This window comes from Mirounga angustirostris, unplaced genomic scaffold (genome assembly GCF_029215605.1).
Source record: "Mirounga angustirostris isolate CCGP_5_RB_7025 unplaced genomic scaffold, mMirAng1.0.hap1 SCAF_1, whole genome shotgun sequence".
NCBI classification, from domain to species: Eukaryota; Metazoa; Chordata; class Mammalia; order Carnivora; family Phocidae; genus Mirounga; species Mirounga angustirostris.
In genome coordinates this window covers 93554647-93580367 of record NW_026991709.1, presented here as the reverse complement: position 1 = coordinate 93580367, position 25721 = coordinate 93554647, and the positions used below count along the sequence as shown (strand labels likewise).

At 44.4% G+C, this 25721-nt stretch overlaps 1 protein-coding gene and 1 pseudogene across 1 annotated transcript; both read left to right on the top strand.

The window, feature by feature from the left end:
• Positions 1–2843: 2843 nt before the first annotated feature.
• CLDN11 (claudin 11) lies at positions 2844–18925 on the top strand. Its single transcript, XM_045863685.2, has 3 exons — positions 2844–3707; positions 7649–7813; positions 17646–18925. The coding sequence occupies exons 1-3, from the start codon at positions 3482–3484 to the stop codon at positions 17876–17878; spliced, it is 624 nt and encodes a 207-aa protein (XP_045719641.1). The 5' UTR covers positions 2844–3481; the 3' UTR covers positions 17879–18925.
• A 4170-nt stretch (positions 18926–23095) lies between these two features.
• LOC123834921 (U4 spliceosomal RNA) lies at positions 23096–23228 on the top strand (annotated as a pseudogene).
• The last annotated feature ends 2493 nt before the right edge of the window (positions 23229–25721 follow it).

The following is a 25721-nucleotide window of genomic DNA, read 5'->3' as shown; positions in this document are numbered from 1 at the left end:
GGGGTTTAGGTCAGTGACTGACATTCTCATGCTCTCCTTCACATATTTTTGAATAAGATTTTTTTTAAAAAAGCTTTTATTTATTTGAGAGAGAGAACACATGAGCAGGGGGAATGGCAGAGGGAGCGGGAGTAGCAGACTCCCCACTGAGCGGGGAGCTGGACGCAGGGCTCGATCCCAGGACCCTGGGATCATGACCTAAGCTGAAGGCAGACGCTTAACCGACTGAGCCACCCAGGCGCCCCTATTTTTGAGTAAGATTAAGGAAGGAAAGACCCTTCTTACACTTTCAATAATAGAAAGAATATTGGACTTAGGGTCGGAAGACGTGGAATCAGATTTCAGCTTTATCTTACTAGTTCTGTGATATACTATAGAAATGTGAAGAGATGGCAAGGCAGTTTTCTGAGAGAAAATTAACTGGAAAGACCTTGTCTGGGAGTACTGGGGACCCACTGTTGACAATGATCTGGGGTGACTGGACTCTGAGAAACTGACTTTCACAACAAAAAGGGTACCTGGGTCTGTGGGAGACTAGGAATGTCAGTTAAGTTACACTATGTGGGAAGTCATTTCCTAATCACAAGGAAGCCTTGGGGAGAAGAATCACCACAGCCAAGGAATGTGGATGATTTTAGGAAAAGTCCCTCAGTAAAATAGCTTCAGGAACTTCCCCATGATACAGGGAGCCTTGGAGTCTGTGGGCCACTAAACCCTCTCCTGTGCTGCTTCCATGCTGCCCCACTTCCTTTCCAAGGGACATGCTCTCTCTTTGTTTGGAGCTGATTTATTCAAACAGGTTACCTTTGCTGGTCTTCCTCCAGTGGCCTTTTGTACATCTGTGTTGTCATTGTTTAGACATTCAACTCAGGATTTCTCTTCTGTTAATAGATAATGCTAATTATAGCCTAATTATTTTAGCTTTAATCTTTATCAAAAGCAATTCATATTTTCAATTGATCTATTTTGCCTATGAATATATTAACAGTAGTTAACATTTATGAGTGCCCATTTATAATATATATGTGTATATACACATAAATTATCTATCTATCTATCTATCTATCTATCTATCTATCTATCTATCTATCTATCTATCTTGGTATAAGTCCTCTCACTTGACCCTCACAATAACCCAGTGGGGCATCTGCTATTCTCACTTTATAGATGGAGAACCTGAGAGTTATGTAGGTTAAGGGACAACCCAAGTGATAAAGTTGGAATATAAACTCAGGAGGTTCTAGCCCAAGATCTTAACAACTGACAGCTTTTTCTACCATTTAGGGTCTGAGTTCTGAAATCTGCCTTTACAAATACCTGTGTGTGTCACCTGTGGGTGACCTGAGCATTGTTGAATTCTGACTGGTCGAATCTTTATTGTTCAAATGTCAAATGCTAATGGAGTCACAAGAGTGCAGATTTCACAGTTGCTTTCTCAGTGAATTGATGTTGCATGGGTTTTATAGTTTATATTGTACTTAACACAAAAATCTCTCTCTTTTTAAAAATGTTATGAGGAAATATCTGAAAACATCCAGATGATGAAATGCCCCCAAACACAATGGCTCCCTCAAAAAAAGGACATATTCCTATACAGTAGTTTCTACAAATCAAATTGTATGAATGCAGGGAGAACCTAAGAGTGCAGAAGCAAGGGCTCTGGATCATTATTCCGGTTTATTGAGCACGTACTTTGTACCAGACATTGTTTTAAGTTCTATGTGTATATTAACTCACATGATAATCAAGCAGCCCATGGGGTAGGCACTATTTTCATCCCCATTTTACACAAGAAATCTGAGGCCCAGAGAGATGAAGCTACTTGGTGTCACAGCTAGTAAGTGGTAGAGCCTGGATTTGAAGCCAGGCAGCTCAGCCTGTACTGCTCTCCGCTGTGCTCTCTGGGGCAATTGTGGGCTCTCCGGCTTGACACTCTGTCATCCATCTGTCAGCCTTTTCTCTTTGTGCACTTGATTTCCTTGGGCTTTCCTCAAGGCTAGTCTTCCCTAGAAGATATGGTGATTTGCCCTGACACCCAGCATAGATATGGGAAAGCTTAGTAGCTGTGATTTACAGTCCGTATCTTAGATTTAGAGTATTGAATAGGAAGTTTTGGTTTGCGGAAACCCTCCTCATCTTTAAATCTTATGATTGTTGATAGAGGCATAGAATAAGAGAAGCCAAATATATCAAAGGGGATTGAAACTCTTTAATGTAAACATAGCCCAAGGAGGACTTCTCTGCATGATAAAAAAGGGCATACAATGGATATTATTTGAATGCCGGGAGAGAAGGAGGCTTAATGATGATGGTGATGATAGGTACACTCCTAGAGCTCTCACTCTTGGCTAGGCGGAGTTCTCGGTGGAGCGCAGACATAACCTACTGTCAGCCAGAGCAGTCAGCGTGGCTTTCAAGGTGTCAAAACGGGGAACTTGAGCCTTTTAGGGATTTTCAGAAAGTGATAATCAGGAGAGGCTCCCAGGAATGGTTAACGAGGGAAGGTGAGATGGGCCCACCGACTCTCCCCCTTCCCAGCTGAGTGAGGTTGGGCAATTTAACCTCTCATGCTGTTTCCTCAGGCGTATTACGCGTAAACAATCGTTCCTATCACAGAGGGTTGTTAGGAGAATGAGGTGACACATAAATATAAATGCATGCACATAGAACAGGACAGTACAGCTGGATAAGTGTGAGTTGCTATTGTTATTGACACCGTTATTATGGCCATGGCCACCTCTGATGATCGTCACCCACAGGAAAGGATCATTTTCTTTCCGCTAGTAACTCTGGAATGCTGGATGCTTCGCCTCTTTTCCTCAGGGCAGTTCTCAGCTCCTCTGTTGTTACTGTCCTGGGCGGTAGAGGAACTGTACCGGGCACCCTTGGGAGGATCACGGTCCCTGCTCTCAGCTGGGAAGAAAGAACGAATGGGGGAGAAGGAGGAGGGATGGAGCAAAGAGGAGACCCAGAGGCAGAGATGTGAGACGGGCAGCAAGAAGAGAAAGAATTTGCAGCAAAACAGAACTCGCGCCTGACGCTCTCCATTTCTTGGACCTGGAGCGAATTATTTTACTCTCCAACCTGGACCTCGCGACGCGGGGCTGAGCGCCGAGGCCGCATCGCCCCCCTCCCTAACCCCGCTCCCCCACACCCCATCCCGGGCCCCGCCCCGCGATTGGCCGGCTCGCCCGGGCCGTCGCCGATTGGCGCTCGCCGGCCGGGTCTACGGGGTTTAAAGGGGGGGCGGGGGCGCCCTGCCCAGCCGCGCCGCTGTCCCCGCCGTGCGCCTGTCGTGCCGTCGGAGCTGGGCTCGCAGCCTTTCCTGGCCTGCCGCCGCCTCCAGCGCCCCACGTCCGGCCGTCGCCGGTCAGCGGCTCGCGAGCGTGCGAAGAGAGGACCGGGGCAGGCGCCGTCCGGTCCCGGGCGCGGGCACAGCTAGTGAGGGGCGAGGCCCGGGGACGCCGAGGTGGCGGCCACCATGGTAGCCACGTGCCTGCAGGTAGTGGGCTTCGTCACGAGCTTCGTGGGTTGGATCGGCATCATCGTCACCACGTCCACCAATGACTGGGTGGTGACCTGCGGCTACACCATCCCCACCTGCCGCAAGCTGGACGAACTGGGCTCCAAGGGTCTGTGGGCTGACTGCGTCATGGCCACGGGGCTGTACCACTGCAAGCCCCTGGTGGACATCCTCATCCTGCCCGGTAAGGACCCCACCTCTGAGTGGCTGCTCCTAACCCTGACCCTCGGGGCAGACTGGGGATGGGCGCATTAGATGGCGGTCACAGAAACACTGAAGACCTTAGGGCACGTCTTTGACACCTTCAGTCCCACCTTGTTGTAAAGGTTAGTCCTGGCCAAGTCAGGGCCCTCCCAGCTCCGCCAGGTCCGTTCTCGTAGGCTGGGAGGGGGGTGGGGGGGAGCTGTCTTACTTTCCCCACCCCTTGCCCCTGCAGTGGGGGCGTCCGTCCGCCCCCTCCCTGCCTCTACACCTCTCGGGTCCGATAGGGAGGTGGTGTCGCCCCCCGGAGGGCGCGCTCACACTGCGGGAAGGCGAGCCACCGTGGGTTGCCCGCTCCGCTCCAGCTGCGTCTCTGAGAGGGGAGAGGAGAGAATTGTCTAGCCTCCACCTCCTCCGACGCCAGGTGGGGGGGAGGGGAGGGCCCATCTTCACTTGCCTCCCTTTTGAACAATTCTGGGCAACAGTTTCAATTCAGATGAAAACCTCGAGCCAGTTGGGTGATTGGCTAGATCGCAGGCTCCCCTTCGGGTTTTTGCTCTTTCTCTCTGTCCTGCTAGCGGGTTTAGCCTAGACACGATTGCCTTCTGTCCCGCTAGCCTTTGAGGATGGTGCAAATTTAGTTATTTATTTATAAAGATTTTATTTATTTATTTTGAGAGAGATACAGGGAGAGGGAGAGAGCACGAGCGGGGGGAGGGGCAGAGGGAGAAGCAGACTCCCCACTGAGCAGGGGGCCTGTCCAGGGGCTTGATCCCAGGACCTTGAGATCATGACCCCGGCCCACTGAGCCACCCAGGTGCCCTGAGTTACCCATTTAAAAGCCTATCCTGGTTTCTTTCATCAGCGGAGTAAGTGGGCCCCAAGGCCAGTCTGGGAGCCTTTGGCTTTGTGCCATCTCCTGGGAGATCCTTTAGCTCCCCTGGAAACGCTGCTCTCCCCTTTAAGCTTTCCCACATGTGTAGTTGGAATCAATCCCCCTTCCTCCTTGCTGCCCTGGTATTTGACGCTTATCACCATCAGGGCGCATTTTGACTTTTTTGCTCATTGTGAGTAAAGTTTTTCTACCACATTTTAAATTCCTCCAAGATAGAGATGGCGTCCTGCTCTCTTTGCATCTTCTGCACCAGGCGTTGCCACGGAAGCACAGCTGGTGCACACAATGCATGTCAGTCCTGCCAAGCACTCCCCTCTTCTCCATTTTTTAAAAATTAAAAAAAAAAAGAAAAAGGTTTTTTATTTAATTTATCTCTACATCCAACGTGGGGCTTGAACTCACGACCCCAAGATCAGTTGTCACTCACTCTATTGACTGAGCCAGACAGGCAACCCCTTCTACTCCGTTTTGAACTTCCAGAATGACAGAAGTCCTGGGAACCCAGATCTGCACTCACCTTCACTTAATGGCAGCCTTGGGTAGACCTGGGTCAGACTCTGGGATCCAGTGCTCATCATCTGGATGATTTAGGACAATTTCCTAATCTCTGTGAATCCCAGTTGTCTTCCTTTAAAAATTAAAATCAAACCAACCACCTCTCTTTCAGAGTTGTTTTGCGGGATTAAATGCGATAAGAAATGTAAACCTCCTTTGGTAGTAGAGGCTTCATAAGTTGCTGCTATGATTTTTTATTAAAAGCTGGGCATGGTATTTGTAGGAATCTGACTATAGCATAAAATCACTTTCTCTTTCTTTTCTTTCTTTCTTTTCTTTCTTTCTTTTCTCTCTCTTTCCTTTCCCTGAAGTTAAATTTCCTGAGTATTCAGAGCCAAGTGGTTTATTTTCAGAGAACAGACCATCCTACAGATGGAGTACATTTTAGGGAGGGCCTAATCCTTCCTGCTGTCCCCCTCCCTCGCAATTGGGTGGGCCCAGGAACAGATCTTGTCTCCATCTTTTGATTTTTCAGACATGGCCTTGGTCTTGAGCATGTAGACAGCCTGCACCATGAATTTCAGAACCTCAGTTGCTAGTTGACTGCTTCTGCTGTGTCCACCTTGGCCTTCCTACAAGCTGCAGGGGCACTGGGCTTCAGTCAGAGGTCATCCCTCAGAATCCGTGGCTCTTCTCTGGGGGATCTTCAAGTCAACAGACAGTTGATTGATTGTTCACCTTTCATTTTGAAGAAGCTGAGATGGGCAATGGTTGGAAAAGTACCCTTAAAGAGTCTGAATTCTGGCAAACTAGATCTTGCTAAGACAGTGTTGCAACTGGGTCTTGGTGCACAGGGCAGGCTGACCAGATTTGGTATGACAGTCTTGGTGTGTGAGGCAGAAATTGGGGCTCATTTTGTCTCTAACTCTGCCTCCCCCAGGCCACTAGCTCAACTTCCGTCTGAGCGGAAAAGGGAGAGTAATAAATACACCCCCCTCCTTTGATTTTGGAGGAGGGAGAGTGTTTTAGTGAGAAACAGCACATTTAAGTCTGCCATATTCTGCCAGTATCTTGTCAGATTTATTTTACATAAATATTGCACATATTGTAATCTGTTTCTTTTTTTTTTTTTAAGATTTTATTTATTTATTCATGAGAGACAGAGAGAGAGAGAGAGAGGCAGAGGGAGAAGCAGGCTCCCCACTGAGCAGGGAGCCTGACACGGGACTCGATCCCAGAGCCCTGGGATCATGACCTGAGCCAAAGGCAGACGCTTAACCATCTGAGCCACCACCCAGGCGCCCTGTAATCTGTTTCTTAATGAAATTGTTACCTGGCATTTTATTTGACAGCATAAAGTTCATTTGGTTTTGCTCCACTCTTATTATTCAACTTTTTATTCCTTCATTCATAATTTCATGTTTATATCATTTGCTGAAGACCAAGGCAGGATTCCTCTAGGAATCCTTGGGTCTGGAGAGATGCCTTTTTTTTTTTTGTAAAGATTTTATTTATTTGTCAGGTAGAGAGAGGTAGAGAGAGAGTGAGAGAACAAGAGCACAAGCAGTGGGAGCAGCAGGCAGAGGAAGAAGCAGGCTCCTGGCTGAGCAAGGAGCCCGACGCGGGGCTCCATCCCAGGACTCTGGGATCATGACCTGAGCTGAAGGCAGACGCTTAACCCACTGAGCCACCCAGGCCCAGAGATGCCTTTAAAGCGATACCAGACCGTAGTGGAAGCACGCCCAGGAGACTGGGTGAGGCAGGAGATAGCGCCTGACCGTCAGTAGGGGTCAGGATTCATGAGCACAGTAGCCTCTGCGGAAATATCAAGAGAGAAAGCCCGAGTCTTAGTTTAGTCCAATTAGGACCACACACTATATACAATGGAAATTAAAAGCACATGGTTAGGGACAAAATCACCGCGTACACCTGGAGATAAAATGATTGCCCTGACACAGAGTAATAACACCAGGAAAAATAGCTAATCTTTTTGGAATACTTAGTACGTGCCAGGCACTGTTCTAAGCACTGCATGAGTTAACTAAGTTAATCTTAGTTGATCTTTTAGAGAGATACAGGCACTATTACCATTTTTATGTTACCAACGAGGACCGTGCTAAGACATAGCAGTTTCGTGCCTTGCCCACGGTCACCCAGGCAGAGCGAATCAGCAGCAGGCTGGGATCAGCACAGACCATCACAGAAGACATCCGGGAGGGTTTGAGTTTTAATCTGACTCTTTCATAAGGCGATGTAATGGTGTAATTGGACTCTTGACCCCTTCATCCTGGGAGCTTAGAAAGGTGGTCTAAACCAGAGATCTCCACCCAGTCTCTCCAGCCTCCAACCTCCTTTGTCTGTCAGGGAGTGACTTTAAAATCTAAACATGTGAAGTGATCTTCAACAGCGTTTACCATATTCTGAGTCCTGGAATAGGGCCAGAGGAAGGCAGATGGGCTGAATTCCCTTGAGCCAGGGTTCAGGCTCCAAGGGGACCCATGGTCTAACGCCCCTGTCTGTTCTTTTGTGTCCAGGCTATGTCCAGGCCTGCCGAGCCCTGATGATAGCAGCCTCAGTCCTGGGGCTGCCCGCCATTCTCCTGCTGCTGACGGTTCTCCCCTTCATTCGAATGGGCCAGGAGCCTGGGGTGGCCAAGTACAGGCGGGCCCAGCTGGCTGGCGTTCTGCTCATTCTGCTGGGTAAGACAACTTTCTATAGAGCACTCCATCTTCGAGTGAACCTGATGAATCTCAGATCCTCCTGCTGCTTCATTGAGTTCAGGAGGCATGTGAAAGGCAGCCAGGTGTATCCACCCGGGAAAAGCCCCCCATAATGTGTATCTCTTTATGTTTCATGGGTAGTTGATGCAAAGGGATAAGTAATGTCTGCGGGGGTCACTGGACATGAAAAAAAAGTTAAAAAGCTAAAGGAAAAAAGTGGGTATACTTAAGAGAGAGACCAGGGGACAGGAGAGAGTAACACAGTGGCTCTCCACTCAGGCTTCACAGTGGGATCCCTTTCTTGGGAATATCTCTGTCCAGATCCCAGCATTCGGAATTACTGGGCATCAGGCCAAGCAAAGATATTTTTTGGAAGCTGCCAGGTGATTCTTTTTTTTTTTTTTTTTAAGATTTTTAGAAGTTTATTCATTAGAGAGAGAGAAAGAGCACACAAGCAAGGGTAGGGGCAGAGGGAGAGGGAGAAGCAGACTCTCCGCTGAGCTGAGAGCCCAACGTGGGGCTCGATCCCAGGACCTGGAGATCATAACCTGAGCCGAAGGCAGATGCTTAACCATCTGAGCCACCCAGGCACCGCATTCCAGGTGATTCTTACGTGTAGCTACAATTGAGAACTTCATTTAATGTATAAAGAAAGAGTAGAGAAAGAGGAGGGCAAGAGAAAAGTAAGATGTTGAGGGTGGTAGATCACTAGTGATGATGCAGTTATTTTATTTTATTTATTTTATTTTTAAGTGATCTCTACACCTAATGTGGGACTCAAACTCACAACCCCGAGACCAAGAGTCACATGCTCCACCGACTGAGCCAGCCAGGTGTCCCTTAATCTTTTATTCAGTAAGGATTCATGGAGCATCTGCTGAGTGCCAGGCATCATGATCGGCACTGGGGACACTGGGGGAGAAAGGCGGTCTCTGCGTTGAGTGTACTTGGACATCTTGATAGAGTGTGGCATGTGCTCATTTAAAAAAGGTGCACAGGGTGTGCACATGCATAGGAAGGAACCTAAGCCAGGCTGGAGGAGTTTCCCAGAGCAGAGGACCCCAGTGATGAGTGTTGAGAGTTGAAGAGAAGGTAGTCAGATCATGGGTTGGAGGCGGGTGGGGGAACAGCCCAGGCCAAGGAAATGGCACGTGCTTGTTCAGTTTTCCTAGTTTCACCTGCACACAGAGGGCTTGATTTAACAACCTAGGGAGGATCCTTCTAGCTCTGCTCTCTTCAGTGATTTCAATTCTCTCTACTTTTTTTCTTAAATTCTAATTCCACTAGCACATTCTAAATCCTAATAGGAGCCATGAATTTTAAGAGCAGCTCTTGTTGCGAAGTGCACTGATGTTGGTGAGCAGCATCTGGTCTGCCTGACATCGAGTCAGGTTCTCCTGAGACAAGGAATTCCCATCCTCAAACTGGTATCAGACTATATGTTGAAGGGGAAGGGGAAGGGTCAGGGTTCTATGTGGGTCAGTGCCACTTAGTAATGACCATCCACAGTGACATCGGTGAGGTAAGGGGACATGAGGGGTAGGGGTGCCATTTCGCAAAGGGATGGAAGTTTTCAGGGACTTGTGAAGCCACAGAGAATTCAGAGGAGGGGCTTGTGTAGGTGTGTGTGGGGTTGGGTAACGGGAGTGAAAAGACCAGAGGGCCACCTGTCATTTCCGGGGAAGAATCTGGGCATGGACATTTTAAAGATTTTTATTTATTTATTTGTCAGAGAGAGAGAGAGAGCACAAGCAGGGGGAGCAGCAGAGGGAGAGGGAGAAGCAGGCTCCTCACTGAGCAAGGAGCCCAATGTGGGACTCGATCCCAGGACCATGGGATCATGATCTGAGCCAAAGGCAGACGCTTAACGACTGAGCCACCCAGGCATCCCAAGGGCATGGACATTTTGGTTCCAGGCACAAAGAATCTGTGTGGGAGTGCCACGTGGAACACAGACTCAGTATCAGGCGATCCATCTAACTCACAGGGTCCTCTGTTACATTGCTTTTTGGAGATCAGATCTTTACATTCAAATTCCCTTTCCAACAGTTAGACCAAAGCTCTACAGGTAAATTGGTGTGCGGAAACCAGGTGGAAACCCTTCTCATTCTAGGCAGTTGCCATTGTTACCTGCCTCCCATTCTTACAGAAGCCCCAGAAGGCTCTGTCTCCGAGGATGCCAGACCCAACGGGTGAATCTGTTGTGTTAGGTGTTCATTTTTAGAAATTCTGGCCTTCCATATGAGAGTCATAGGATATCCACTAAGAGAATACATTAAAACAAAACAAAACAAAAACCTCAAACCCTGTGGGAAATAAAGATATAAAGCAAGTATATATAGACAAATCGGTATTTAAAAAAACCCTAAAAACAAGTGAACTGTCCAGGTGAATTGTTTGAAACTTCATAGCTGAATTAAAGCTGTTCTTTATCTTTGTCAAGTGGGTTGGTTGGAATATGTGGACAGAATCGTAGAGAGGAACGGGAGGTGGGGCCGGTAGTGATGGGAGTCCCTCAGTCCCCTGTCACTGCCTGGAGTGAAAACCTGGAGGGGCATTGAGGGATCAGACTCTTCCAGAGCCGCTGCAGCCTTCTGGCCACTCATGATTAGGTTGGAGTGATGACACCACCCCTTGCCCTCTTGTAGCTTTGAATTTCCAGAGTTACCTGCTGCCTCTTTGATGGCTCCTGTCAGGTTTATTTCTCAGTGGGTCGCCGCTTGCCTTCAGGTTGGATGTTGTTTTGACTGGACTGAGCTCGCTCTGGAAATGCAACCCTCATTGTCTCAATTGTGGCATCTGCTGTTCCCCTCTGGGTCTTCTCTGGAGCCCGGTGCCTTGGTTCCCCTGTTGGCAGTGGGTGGGAGGAGCTAGAGAGAAGGCTCCCTTTGTGTCGCTCGGGATTGGCTTCTGCGCTCTCCCTGGAGAAGCCAGTGCTGGGTTCCTGCTGGATCCTGGGGGTCACCAGGGATGCCCCAGCTGAGGTGTGGTGGCTGACCAAAGGGGACCAGGCAGCACTGGGGTTTTGGGGCCTGGGAACTGGAAACAATACTGAAGCTAATCTGGGTATGGAAACTAAGCACTATTAATTAAAGTCAGTTCTTCCTGACTCTGAAAATTTTTATTTTTCCAAAAGCTTAAAAAATTATGTCTGTTGTACAACTGCTTTATCTTCTCAATAGTCTTAAGTTTAATGGTGTAAGGATTTGGTCCTGCTTTGCGGGGAAGGAATGGGAGCCTGATGTAGCTGACTTCTCAGATCTAGGATGGATCCCGGTGAATCTCATCTGTGGCTTTTCAAGAGCCCCTAGGGCAGGAGGTGCCTATGCCCTGAGCTGCCTTATCTTATCATTGGGCGTCAGACCAACTGTACTGAATCTTGGATCTGCCACTTTCCAGCTGTGTGAACAGGGGCAGTTACTTAATGTCTCTGACCCTTTATTTGAAATGAGGCGATAATGCTTATATCTGAGGTTGGTAAGAATAGTGAAAGGAGGTATGCAAGTTATTTAGCCTGGTGTCTGGCACATAGTAAGTGCTCAACAAATGGTTGCTATTATCATTGCTGTTATTGGTTAGAGGAAATAGAGAGCTAACCCAGAGAGCGGTTGGGTATTCTTTTGATCATGTCTCATTCCTGTGGGGTAATCTCCACACATGGCACTGGTCAAGAGAGTCAGTGAGCTGGTCCTGGAAATGCTAGACTGCATCCTGGTCTAATGGAGATATTTCCATAGTTTACATTGTAAAAACCAGAGTGTAGATCACAAATAGTTGGAGTTTTTTGCCTATTCCATTATAAGAAGCCACATTAAACTACCCAGCTAAAAACGGTCAGGCTTAGTTCTGATTTGATCTCATTCTCACCTCATTGTAACTTAGAAAGTACTTGATTTGGGTGTTTTTGGGGAGACGGGGTAGGGAATGGTAGGAGAGGAAGTGTATATTCCTTCCTAAGTGGGATCCTGTCGTTTTCTCTCCTTCTTTTAAAAAATATGGCCCCAGGAATTGTATTTGTATTAGAAAAAAGTTGTTTTAACTTGGAACTTACAGGTTAATAATGGAATTGTAGTAAAATAAAGGGTGTGTGCTACTGTGGGAGAGACTGAGCTTGTCATGCACACAGAATCAGATGTCCTAGGAAAGGTCACCCTTTGGTGTGGAGTAAACAGTGATGCCCTTAATCCTGGGGTCTTAAGAGAATAGATGGAAAAAGTCTTTCTCTAAACTCATTAGCTTTATACAAACAAGCCCATAATGTAAATCAAATTTCATATGGGTAGTGGAAAGGTTGTGGCACCTTTAGTATGCTTGTGACTTAAAATGACAGTTATCAGTAAAATTGGAAGAATTAACTGCTTTATGAGGTCTCTCCCATCTCTAAGTTCTGTGATTAGAAAAAAATTAACAAATAACCACGGGACTGGCTTTTAAAAAAGGTTATGGGGAAAAAAAGATAATGAAGTATGAAATAGAAATAAAAGGAAAAAATGTTGAAAGCAGGCCAGGAAAATAACGTATTCAAATCTTCCATTGACTTGATTATTGTTTTAAATATTAGATCTTCATAAAAGTCATTGTATAAGAAGAGTATGTCCTTTGGCAGCTATGTTTTCTTAAGTCAAAATTTAGAGAATCACAAATTAAAAAAAATAAAATAAAATTTTTCTAGATTCAAATTATAAGGAAACAACAAATGAATATGACTCCAACAGCTCGTTAGAAATCTCATTACTTGTTGCCTTGAGTTAATTGGTACAAAGCTAAAGTTAGTTGCTATTTCGATCATATGTTATAATGGCATCAGTTATAGAAGGCAGCAATAAGTGCATTGTCAAATGTTTAAATGGAGGCAGATTTTTTTTTTTTAAAGATTTTATTTATTTATTTGAGACAGAGAGAATGAGAGACAGACAGCATGAGAGGGAGGAGGGTCAGAGGGAGAAGCAGACTCCCTGCCGAGCAGGGAGCCCGATGCGGGACTCGATCCCGGGATTCCAGGATCATGACCTGAGCCGAAGGCAGTCGCTTAACCAACTGAGCCACCCAGGCGCCCCTAAATGGAGGCAGATTTAAAAAATAGTTTTTATTGTGGAAAATTTCATACATACCCAAAAGTAGAAAAACTAGTATAACCCAAACTCATTCTTGATAATGATGAACTCATAGCCAATCTATTTCATCTATGTACTTCTTTTCTTCCAGTCCCCAGAATTTTTTTTGAAGCAAATCTCAGATACAATATCAAGATTTTTTTCCAGTATTACTTCTATCATTCAGAGTAATTTATGTGATTTTAATGGAAATCTTGCTTTGTGCTAGAAATAATGCTCTTAAAAGTACTGTCAGTTCTTAGTTCTGAAAGTGACAAAACCTGAAAACAGTGGTATTCATTGGAAGAAGGAAGAAATGTCAGAGTCTTGTGCTCTTCTGCCTTTTTGGGCCTCTTTGTCAGTCTTTCCGTCTCTCTCTAAATTGTTGCCTTCAAAGTCAAACACACGTTTACTAATTTTATTTAACTTCATCACATTTATTTAACTATGTTACTATGTGTCATCTAATCCCTAAAGAAATTAAAAGCTGCAAGTACCTTTTATTGCTCTAAAATTGCCTTTCCAACTATTTTCTGTGTTTGACTACATCGATCATTGTTAACTTTTAATAAGGCTGTATTCTATCTACTAATGAACACATTGTATTACATTATTTGAAACTTAACCAAAAGAGGCAAACAATTTTATTCCATGAAGAGCAGGGATTTCTATTTGTGAGAGCACCAAGTCTGGAGAAATCTATATCTACACAGTGAAGCCTTCTTCCCTGCTCTCCTCCACCTCCTCCTTCTTTTCTTCTTTTTTCTTCTTTTTTTTTTTAGCTAAGTATGCCCCCAATTTTCACTTTCTGCTACCTTCCAAATGATAGATTCCTGCCCCCCCTTGTAAAGTTAACTACTGCATCTTTGGAAGGTAGAAGAGGAGAAATAGATTGAAAAATCTGAGTGTTAAAATTCTTCTGTTAGAGACTTACTTTAAAAATACATTCTGATGACATGAAAAGAAAAGCAATGAAAATTCTCCTTATCTTTTTTCAATTTTCTTTACCTATGGGTAACTGTGACTTTTTTAGAAAAGCATTTTCTTTATTTTCTCCAAGTAATTGGGAGAACCTTTATAAACTCTGTGTGTGTGTGTGTGTGTGTGTGTGTGTCTGCAAATAGAAATAAATCTAGCAGGCCTTCTATGTCATTAAGAAAGTCAAATATTATTGCTAGTTTTATTAATATTTCACATCTTTTAGTTAAGTAATAGTTTAACTTGCATTTTAACTTTACTGATGAAAACATCCCCCTTTCCCTTCAAACCACGCTGATACTGAGTAAATGCTTCTTTTTTGGTTTCTAAACATTCTTCATTCTGAGTTCACTTGAAGGTCACTGTTTCCAGCGAACCTCTCATTTCCCTTCATGTTGTGTGGCAGCCTGTCATCTTTTAGTGGTTTTGATGTGGTTCATCGTTGAGAGCCACAGGAATTCACCCAGAGTTCCTTTATCTACTAGGAAATAATGTGACCCTGCTGGCACTCATTTGTCTGGTTTTGCATGGATTATAAAAGAAGGAAATCTTTAATGAGGTAAATAATGAACTTGTAACTTTAAGTGTGTTAAAGTTACATTACAGTTTTATGATTTGGGAAGTCAGTTTTGATGTGTTTGAAGTGGAAAGTAGGCTTGAAATGAGACTGTCTCTCATCCATCCATCCATCCATCCATCCATCCATCCACCCATCCACTCATCTAGTCCTCTAGGTTCATTATGTAGGCATTTAGACATTTTCCTGTTTCCTTTTTCTAGTGAATTACATTGGAATAAAATCTAACAAAATCCCGGGTGCCTGGGTGGCTCAGTTGGTTAAGCGACTGCCTTCGGCTCAGGTCATGATCCTGGAGTCCCTGGATCGAGTCCCGCATGGGGCTCCCTGCTCGGCGGGGAGCCTGCTTCTGCCTCTGACCCTCCCCCCTCTCATGTGCCCTCTCTCTCTCATTCTCTCTGTCTCAAAAAAAAAAAAACTAACAAAATCCCTAAAACAATAGAAATCAAGGCTGATGATTATTTTTGGAATATTGAGCCTGATTCTTTCCCCACGTGAAGATACCCGTATTATTTTGTTTAGGAAGAGGGGAAGAACTAGGCAATTTCTTATTTTATTTTATATATATAAAGTATATATAAAATATATATCTTTATTTTATAAAATCTACACCAAATCTGCATTTGAGGTAGGTTTACATGAAGTGTGGGGAACACTTGTGCATGTATATGTGTTGTATGTAAAAATACGAAACAACTGAAAAATATAAAACTTAATTTGAACCATAAGCTGTTTTGAAACCAGGCTAATTGTTTATGGGAAAGATCGGTTGAATTGAACCAACTGAATTGAATCAGTTGTTTGGGAAATCAAATTTTTTTTTTTCCTATGGAATTCAGCTATTCCCTCCCCACCTTTTCCTTCTGATCAAGCTTGGGCATTTGGAAACCCTTGCTACGTTGCTGTTTTGCTCAAGCAGAATGAGTGCCCACTTTGGGGGTCTAGGGATGTGTAACTGGATTGTGTATTGATATGAAGAATCTAGAGCAGTTCTCTCTGGCTGAAACACTCTAGAAAGAGTTTCTGTTTCTTGTCCTGACACAGGGAAAGACTCTCTTTTTCTTCTCTTCTTTCTCTGTGTCTTGCTGAGGGTATGACTGACAGTAGCCAAGCTGTTTTTGGTGAGGGCTGCATTTGGAATGTGTGGCTGGAGGAAGAGAGAAAAAGCCTTTTCCCCTGTATCTCAGGTGTTCGAGGCCCTGGGCTGGAAAGGGAAGATTCCATTGACACTGGTCTTGAGAACACTACTCACAGAAGGACAATATATCGTCTCATGGTATCTCATACAAACATATTACAGAGGCTGCCATGATTGTTCTTACTCTTTAAGAAAAAATGAAGCCATTAACATATGGATAGATTTTAGCTTCTTAGATAGTCTATAAAAACTCCTGAAATATGTGAGTAGTTCACAATTAGTGGAGTGAATTTAGGCTGTTAGAAAGCCAATTTGAGCAACTCAAAACCCCCAAATTAACTTTCTTCCCTCTGACTTCTACTAGGGATCTGTGCTTTTTTATATAATAGGAATCACATCTATTTAAGTGTATGTACACCCAGCTTGTGGGGTAGGCTTCGTCTGTTGTTAACAAGAGCCTCTTACAAGCTACACAAATGCAGTGAGGGGGCTAAAGAGGTCTTTCAAAGGGGGTGAGACTGAAATCTTTTCTTCAGTTTAGAACTAATGTATGAGGCTGTTAGATTTGAGTGCTTATGTTTGAAAAAAAATTATATATCTTCTCTGTGGGCGTAGAGGTAAGTCAGAAAATAACTCCGTGTGAATAGAAATCAGAAACGCTTGCTGAGTTGAAAGTGACAAGGATACTCCAGGTAGCAAACATCGCAGTGCCCTGCCTTGAATTTATTGAAGGCTTTATGGCTAATGATTGGCAACCTCATTATTATTTTCTTGATCTGCCAGCTTTAGTGTGTCATCCCAATTTAAAGCTTCAACTAAAATTTCTTTCCTGCTTGTAGCTGTGAGAAATCAGATGATACCAAAGGAAGCTATGGAGTTACTTTGTCTGGAGTTGTGTTGTTCAGCACATTAGCCACTAGCCACATGGGGTTATTTAAATTTTAATTAATTAATATTCAAAACACGGTTTTTTGATCTCACTAGCCTCATGAGAAACATTTAAAAGCCCCTGTCGCTTGTGACTACCCTATTTGACAATGCTGATGTAGAGGTTTAAAATTTTTTGTAAAAACTTTATGAAAAATTTTAAACCTCCTGCCTGTCCTTGTTTTGCTACTCTGCTTAGGAGGAGGGGAAGAACTAAATGATACAGAAGCTATTTCTTATCCTACTCTTAAAAATCTAAGCCAAGTCTGAAAGACTGGTTGGTGGAAGACCATAAAATTCCACCATTGTGACTCATCACCGCAGATATCATCACCATAAAATCTTTGCATGAGTAAATTCTTTCACTCCAAGTATCATTTATTTGTGTGATTGTGAACAGTGTAACACAAACTCAGACTCGTAGCCAAAACTCGACTGATGTCTGGCAACATCCACCATAGCAAGAGGATTCTCAGAGCTTCTTCAAGGTCTTTGTAATGTGAATTGACAAACTGAAAAAATAGAGTGGAAAAATCAAGTAGGCATCATTTTATTTCTCATTTCCGAATTCATCAGGCCATCTCGTCATTCAGCTGGTATGCACTGAGCACACGCTATGTGCCTCACAGTGAGTTAAACCCCGACTTACAAATGTAAGTAGGACATGGCCCCTTCCTTCAAGGAACTCAGAACTTGGAATGGGAAATAGGCATGTAAAGAGGTAATTATAACACAATTAGGTAAGTGTAATCATAGAACTGTAAGTAAAGATACATAAAGTGAAGATATGTAAGTAAACACAAATACCTCTTTTTTGGCTTCAGTGATTTATTTTTGGGCTTTTACCTTGGAGTTCTTTGGTGTCTGGCACCTGCTGAAAAAATAAGGACCTAGCAGTTTGACACAGCTTTGGATCGGCTTATTCCCCAGACGCACACCTTTAGGTTTGGCTTGCCATGGGAGCAGAGCTGTGTGGGGGGTGCTTTTCGGACCTGGCTGGAAGCTAGAGGAGCGTGTCTGTGGAGTGAAGGGGAGCCCGCCCGCTGCGCTTGGTGTGTGGCGGGCGTGCCCGGTCACAGCTCTCTCTTGTCTCCGCAGCTCTCTGCGCCATGGTTGCGACCATCTGGTTCCCCGTGTGCGCCCACCGCGAGACCACCATCGTGAGCTTCGGCTACTCCCTGTACGCGGGCTGGATCGGTGCCGTGCTGTGCCTCGTGGGTGGCTGTGTCATCCTCTGCTGTGCCGGAGATGCCCAGTCGTTCGGCGAAAACCGTTTCTACTACTCTTCGGGCTCCAGCTCGCCCACTCATGCCAAGAGTGCCCACGTATAAGAGGGCTGCTAGCCTGCCCACCGAGGTGCTGCAGATACTGGGCCTGTGGCCCTGGGTTTGCTTGCCACAGGCAGTGGAAGCCTGCTCCAATGCCAGGCTCCAAAGCCAAAGTTCTAGAAAAGCATCCTGTCTGGCATTTTTTAGTCTTAATACCCCTCTCCCCGTTCATTGCCTTAAAAGGAATCTTTAGCTCAGAAAATGCCCACACACTTTTCTCGTGGTTTTGCCCATTATTAGCTCTTTTCTTGGGCATTCCTTTGTTGTTCACCAGTATATATATGTATATGCATATGTATATGTATATGTATATATATTTTCCTCTCTTTAAATTTTAAATATCTTGCAAACATTGCTGAGTTGGGTGTGGGGAAAGAAAGAAAAGACACTTTTCAAACTGTTACAGATGACAATGGGAGCCTCATAAAGATGTCTCTCTGTTCGCTCCCTCCTCTTCGGCTCCAAGGTCATTTAGTTTTAAGCGATAGAAAAAAACAGAACTGGGGACATGAGGTGGGGAGGGAGGGGACTGTGGAACTTTCCCTCCATGGGAAACTTTCCCTTTTGTAAATCGAGGGCAAGGGGTGGGGATATTTTTTAGTTTGTGATTTTACATTTATCTGTACATACTTTTTCAAGATTGATCATTTTTATAACCATGGTTTTCCTGAAATTCTCAATTCATCAGTATGAAGGAAATGAACCAAATAGGCCTTAATTATATGATAAATAACAGTCCAAGTGAATATAACTCTAACTGACATGCCACAAAATATTTTTGATTTCCAGATTTGTATGATACAGTTTTTAATCCTACACTTGCGTATGCTTCAACTTAACACATTTTTAAAGCTTTTCCCCCCTTTCTCTATTTTCATTTTGTTAGCCATCTTGAAGTGGTGTTGTTTAACATAAATCATGCTGTTGAATTTGGCTTTACGGGTGTAAACACTGATGCTGTATCAGTATTTGAGACCCCAAACTGTCCAAACATTGATGGTGCATTTTGTCCTTTAAGTGAAACCCGTGCAATAAAATAACAGACTGTTTGCAAAAGTGGCCTCGATAGTCTGTCGTGTCCAGAGGCGCCATCCATGGCTTTTCACCATTCTCATTAATTTCTACTAGCAATTGATAGGGAACCTGGTCGTGACTCAGGAACAAGGCATTCTGCACTGCCCTGAGTGATGAAAACACTCTGTCTTATTCCCTGTACCACGGTGGTCCTGCGTGGTCATAAAAGTGAAACCAGTGGAGTGACGTTACAGCAACTTTGAGTCATACACAAATGGGCAGAAGTCAGAAACCAAGTCCCTAGCATTACACAGATAAACGTTTTTGTCTACTTTGAACGCTTAGGAAAGAAACTGGCTAGGTATAAAGGGAAGTATAAAACAAACCCCCTATATTGGATATTTTGGTGATAATATCTAAATGCAGTGTCCTCAAACATATGCACATAGATGTTTGGAAATTTTGGACAAAGATAGACACATCGAGTTGATTCTTGTTTGTTTTCTATTCCAGAAACTGTCAAGTTATGAATCTGCTCTAAAAAACACAGATTACAATCTACGTTGGCAGTGTTTTTCCAAAAATACTAATTCTGTTAGCCGATAATATAATAGGCAAACATTTCCTCTTTGGAAATATCCATTTGGGCTAGTCATTTTGGTAGATATTTGTGTACATTAGGAGATTATAACTATTTCTGAGTTACTTGTGCAGAAGAGACAGTCTTCATGTTGACCAAAGTATTTGCTTAGTTATGATAATGTTTTATAAGGATACAAGTCATGTAATTGTACTAGAGGACTCTCTCTAATAAAAACTTGTCAGGGTCTAATGACGGTGAGCTTGAGAGGAGCAAAAAGGCATCCAGGGGGTGTGGACAAGTAAGGCCCCCCATACCCTCTCCTTAGCACTGCTGGCTTGAGTCTCAAGTGTTTCAAGTGGTTCTCCTCTTTTCCTAAGGATGTATGTACTCACTCAGCCACCCCCTTCCCTGAGGCTGCTGCTCGCTTTCCCACCTGAGGGGGCGCGCTACATGAGCCCACTTTTCCCTGCAGCGAGAGAAGACACACCCCAAATCTCTCCTAGTTGATCGTTGCCTGCCTAGTTAGGAAATCCCATTTGTAGGTCATAACTACAGGATTGGGTTTTATTATCAGTGCTAGGGAGGGAAGGAAGGAGGGGTAGCTGTTCCTCCAGAACAGCACTGTCCAGTAGAAATATAATATAGCCACATATGTTATTTAGAATTTTCTAGAAGCCACATTAAAAAGCTAACAATGAGCAAGTGAAATTAATTTTAATATATTCCATTTAATCCAATATATCCAGAATATTGCCATTTCAATATGTAATCAATTACTAATGGGATATTTTATGTCCTTCTCTTTGTACTACGTTTTTTGGATTCCAGTGTGTATTTTCCACTTACAGCATGTCTCCATTTGTACTAGTCACACCTTCAGGACTCAGTGGCCACATGGGCTAGTGGCTATTGGATTGGACAGCACAGCTATAGAACAACAGGTTCTGTTCCGGCAATCATCAAGAGGGATTCAGTCTTGATGATTTTGTCTGCTCTCAGTAGAGTTCCATTGGAATGGGGCAATACAGTGACAATAATTGTCACCCAGGGGAAAACAATGACACCCCCCACCCCAACACAAGTAAAATAGCAGACCCAAAGTGCTCTACCTGAATCACAGGGAGAAGGGAATTCACGCTCTCAGGACATGTTTGTGTGGAACTTCACACGTTTAACCCTCCGCACAGTCCCTAGTGTATAGGGAGGAAAATGAGATGTAGAGAGTTCAAGTTATTCGTCAAGTTCAGATAGCCCCTAGAGAGGAGTAAAATTGGATTTAAGTCTATCTAATTCTGAAGCCCTTGTACTCTCATATATGAATCATTGCTAGGAAGTCAGGTAAAATGTAGATTCGTTCTCCTCACCCCTAGAGGCCCCTCAGTCATTCTGGGCTGGTACCCAGGAATCTGCATTTTGATCGCACATCCGTTGATTCTGATGGGATGGTCCTCATGCCCCACTTTGAACAACAGTGAAGGGAAGGGCCTCTTTCTCATGCCTTTCTGTTGCGCAGCTAACCACCCCCATCCTGCTTTTTTTTTTTTAAAGATTTTATTTATTTATTTGACAGAGAGAGATACAAGCAGGGGGAGGAGAGGGAGAAGCAGGCTTCCCGCGGAGCAGGGAGCCTGATGCGGGGCTCGATCCCAGGACCCTGGGATCATGACCTGAGCAGAAGGCAGACACTTAACGACTGAGCCACCCAGGCGCCCCTCTGCTTTGATGGTCCTTGGAGGAGAGCTGACTTTGGGACTTACAGCCAGCTTTCTCCCTTTTTGGCCTTTTCTGAAGAGACCACATGCAGGGAGATCTCTGGGTTGAAATAAACCAGTTCTGTTCATGCCTTCCAAGAATTTGGTAGCCACCAAATTAGAGAAAGAATGTTTCAAGGAAATCTCTGCATCTAGGGACGCTGGTTACAACAACAGCAACGAAAAGGAAAAGATTGTGCACTTAACGAATACAAGTTACATATTTGTGCTGAATTGGTAGTTTGGAATAACAATAGAACAAGGTTCGGTTGTATCTTGCCCCACGTGTGTGTTTTTTTTTTTAAATTTCAAATCTGCCCATCAGTGTTTCTCTATACAATGTACACAATGTGAACTGCAACATCTTAAATGTTTGGCAGGACATTCATGCTCATGACATCACATGCTGGGAGGACAGGGAGGCCACTGTAGGGCTGGCCCTGGGGAGAGGCCGATCAGTGCGGCCATTGAGATGTGCCCACAAAAGAGTGTGTGACAGCCAGATGTGCAGCTTAATGGAGACTGACCCAGAATTGTGGGGGGAACATTGGCACATGCTGCTTAATGGCTTGAATAGCAGCTCTTGAGGAATCTATGTTTCTCTCCCTCACGCAGAATCTCAGAGCTCAGGCTTTGTGGCCCTGTGGCCGGGGGAGGGAATGGAGATGGAGGGACTTGTCACTGCTCCATGCCCCATTGTTGAAATGAAAAACGTGGAAATGTTAAGCCATTTCTAGAGGATTTTGGATTTTGGAAGGTAAGAATTGCTTATGCTCTACATCAGAATTAACTTCCAAATAGTAAAGGGCACCCAGTTGTCATGGCCTGGGGCTTTCTTGATTTAAGACCGTTTTTTTCTCTTGTATTGCATTATATAGAGTTGTGCTTTTCCAACTGTAATGTGCATACAGATCCCGGGGGTGTGGGGTGTGGGGAGTCTTGTTAAAATGCAGATTCTGAGCCAGCAGATCTGGGGTGGGCTCTGGGAGTCTGCATTTCTAACAAGCTCTCAGGAGATGCTGATGCTGTTGGTGTAAACTCACACCTGGAATAATATATACTCATTAAAGAACATTTGAACACTTGTTCAAAGATGAAATAAGAGGGACACCTGGGTGGCTCAGTCGGTTAAGCGGCTGCCTTTGGCCCAGGTCATGATCCCAGGGTCCTGGGATCGAGTCCCACATCGGGCTCCTTGCTCAGCAGGGAACCTGCTTCTCCCTCTCTCTCCCTCTCCTTGTGCTCTCTCTGTCAAATAAATAAAATCTTAAAAAAAAAAAATTCTAAAAAAACAAAAACAAAACAAAACAAAAAACAAAGATGAAATAAGAAAATAAAAAATTACCCATCATTTCATCACTAGAGCAATTTCTTTTATATATATATATATATATATATATATATATATGGTCATTGTTTTATGGTAAAATAAAAACCTCTAACATACTATACATAATGGTTTGTAATCTATTTTAAGAAAAACTTAAAATGTCCAGAGAACATTTTCTTATATCATTAAATGCTTTTCTAAAACAAAAATCTTAGTATCTCCACAATCTTCCATTGTTTGGATGTACCATAATTTACTCAAGGAGTTCCCAAGAATATCTTGGTTATTTTGGTTCCTTTCTAACTCTTCAAAGCAATTTTGCCACAAACATCCTTATAGGTAAGTCTTGCACGTACACATGATGATCCCTTTAAGATCAATTCCTAGAAAGGAATTGCTGGGTCACATATTCCAGACAGTGTTTTAGGAACAGTTTATTTTTTTGATAAAGGGGTGCCTCGCTTCCTCTAGCTCTTATAATAGGTGCAGTGTATCAATTTAATATGCTGTTTGGGAGGATCATTTGAAATATTTTACATTTCAGCTTTGCGCAGTGGCAGTATTGTAGCCAATGAGGTTTATCCGAGGCGCGATTATTGCTGATTGAAATAGTTTACATTTCAGTTATGTTGATATGGAATTATACAAAGAAATCCTTGTAATAAATAGTCAATGGAAAAATTCCAGATCATGATAGGAGAAAAGGTGTGAGAGAGGAGCTTGCTCTGCATTACAATTCTGCTTTAGTTGACTCTGGTCTATAGGGGGGTCCAAAGGTGAGCATTTATCTCCAGGAGACCTTGTGTAGGGACCACTCTGATGCCTTGGTTAGGAGTGGGAAGCTCCGGGAGCATGGCTAGCTGAATCATTATTCTTTGTTTTATTTGCTGGTCCCCCTCCCCCCAAAATCTATTAAGCATGAGACAAAAAACAAAGCATGGTAAAAATGAATTCCTTGCCCTTGCCCCAAACTTTCTAAATGTTAATCCTGTGCATATGCTGAAAGGGAATTGACCTGGGTTCTCTTGCCGACTGCTTTTATTTAAGTTATGTTTCAACAAAGGGTCAGAAAAAATGCACATAAAGCAGCTTCTAGAGACATGGAAAGGCCCAGGACTCTTGGATGAAGGCAGCCAGGGATCTTTGGGTGTTTCCCTTGGTCCCGCTTTGGCTTCCATGAGCAGAACAGAACTGTTTCAGCACACAGTTAGGAGGCCTCCCTTGCCCAGTCCAGCCCACGGGCTGACCTGGGGTGCTGTGCTTTCCTTCAGTTCTGGGCTATGCCGAACCCTTCCCCGCTTTCATGTTGTTTCTTTCCTGAACCAGAATACAGCTCATATTTGCCTCCGTCTCAGACTATCTAAGCAGGGATCTCAAACCATTCCATTCATTATTTCTGAAGTATGGCATGGGGGTCACCAGCAAAAGACTCATTCAGTAAATGTAGATTCGTGGGTCCTATCCCAGACCTACAGAGACAATGTCTGGGATGGAGCCCGGGACTCTGCATTTTGTTATTAACATTTATTATTTTTTAAAAAATTTTTATTTATTATTTATTTTTTAAAAGATTTTTTATTTATTTATTTGACACAGAGAGACACAGCAAGAGAGGGCACACAAGCAGGGAGAGTGGGAGAGGGAGAAGCAGATTCCCTGCTGAGCAGGGAGCCCAATGCAGGGCTCGATCCCAGGACTCTGGGATCATGACCTGAGCCAAAGGCAGACGCTTAACTGACTGAGCCACCCAGGCGCCCCTATTTTATTTATTTTTAAAAATTTTTTAAAAAGATTTTATTTATTTGGCAGGGGGAGGAGGAGAGGGAGAGGGTCAAGCAGACTCTGCATTGAGCATGGATCCTGATGTGGGGCTTGATCCCAGGCCCCTGAGATCATGACCTGAGCAGAAACTAGGAGTCAGACGCTTACCTGACTGAACCACCCAGGCGCCCCTTAAGTTTTATTTTTAAGTAATCTCTACACCCAACGTGGGGCTTGAACTTACAACCCTGAGATCGAGTCGCATGCTCTACTGCCTGAGCCACCCAGGTGCCCCAGAACTGTTCCTTCTTTGAACTAGCCATTCCATCAGAATGAGGTCTTCCCTTTTCTTACCTCACCCCTCCTCCCTGGTCTTGGAGCAAGCACCTGACTCAGGCTCAGTCAGTCAAGGTACCTCACTGGCCTGAGCGGACAGGGATGGCCCTTCCCAAACAGGAGCCCATCCTTTACTGGAGCTGTGGGTCAGAGCGCATTCCTCTCTGCCAACCGGAGTGGGAAGACGTGAGACTGCAAGTTCTCAGAGCTGTGCTTCCAGCCTCGTGGAAAAAGTGAACCTGGGAAAATGAGGCCAAATGCGGAGGGAAGTAACGATAGAAGAACAGAGAGCGTAAGGGGGCCCGGTTCCATCATTTCTGATGCCAGCTTTACAAATACTCTTTGGTTATACAAGCCGGTACCTCCATTCACCCAGTTACTTTTCTTAATTGAATTCTGTCAGTTGCAACCAAAAGAATTCTGACGAGGCAGAGGCTGTGGTTATGGGCGCAGTTCCCACAATGCCCATGCTAGTTTTCGCCTCTTCCTCTGGGCCTTGTGCCTTCTCTTTCGCTAGCTGCGTGGTCTGCATGGGACTCCTTTGTCACAGTCAAAGGTCCAGAAGACGGATGTGTGACCCAAGTCACGCCAATCACGTTCTCAGTTCTCTCCTGGAATTTTTCAAACTGAAATTAAAAGAGGGGTTCTTTCTTCCCCAGCTAAGAGAGTTTCCAGTGTCCATAGCGTCCATCAACTTTGTGAAGCACCTTGTCTGTGGAGTGGAGAGAAAGACCAGAAGTGGGAGATGGGGAGCAGAGAGCCCAGCAACATTCAGGTGTCTGGTTCCAGATGACATGGGCACCACCACCATCGTTTTTGGGTAAAGCTAATCTGAGCTGGGGTGCCATCATTTGTAATAAAAAGAAGTCCTCTCTAATAGAGGGCCCTGTGAATGGTTTGACTTAGACCTGGAGCCTGAGGCTGTCTCCGGTTTGGGCTGCTGCTTGTGGTAGGTTTATGCAGGGTGGACGGCTGGGGTTTTGTCACGAGTGTTTATCCTAACTGAAACCCACAGACACCCTCCTCCCAGCCACCACCATTCTCCCCCACGTACCCCTCCTCCCATACTAG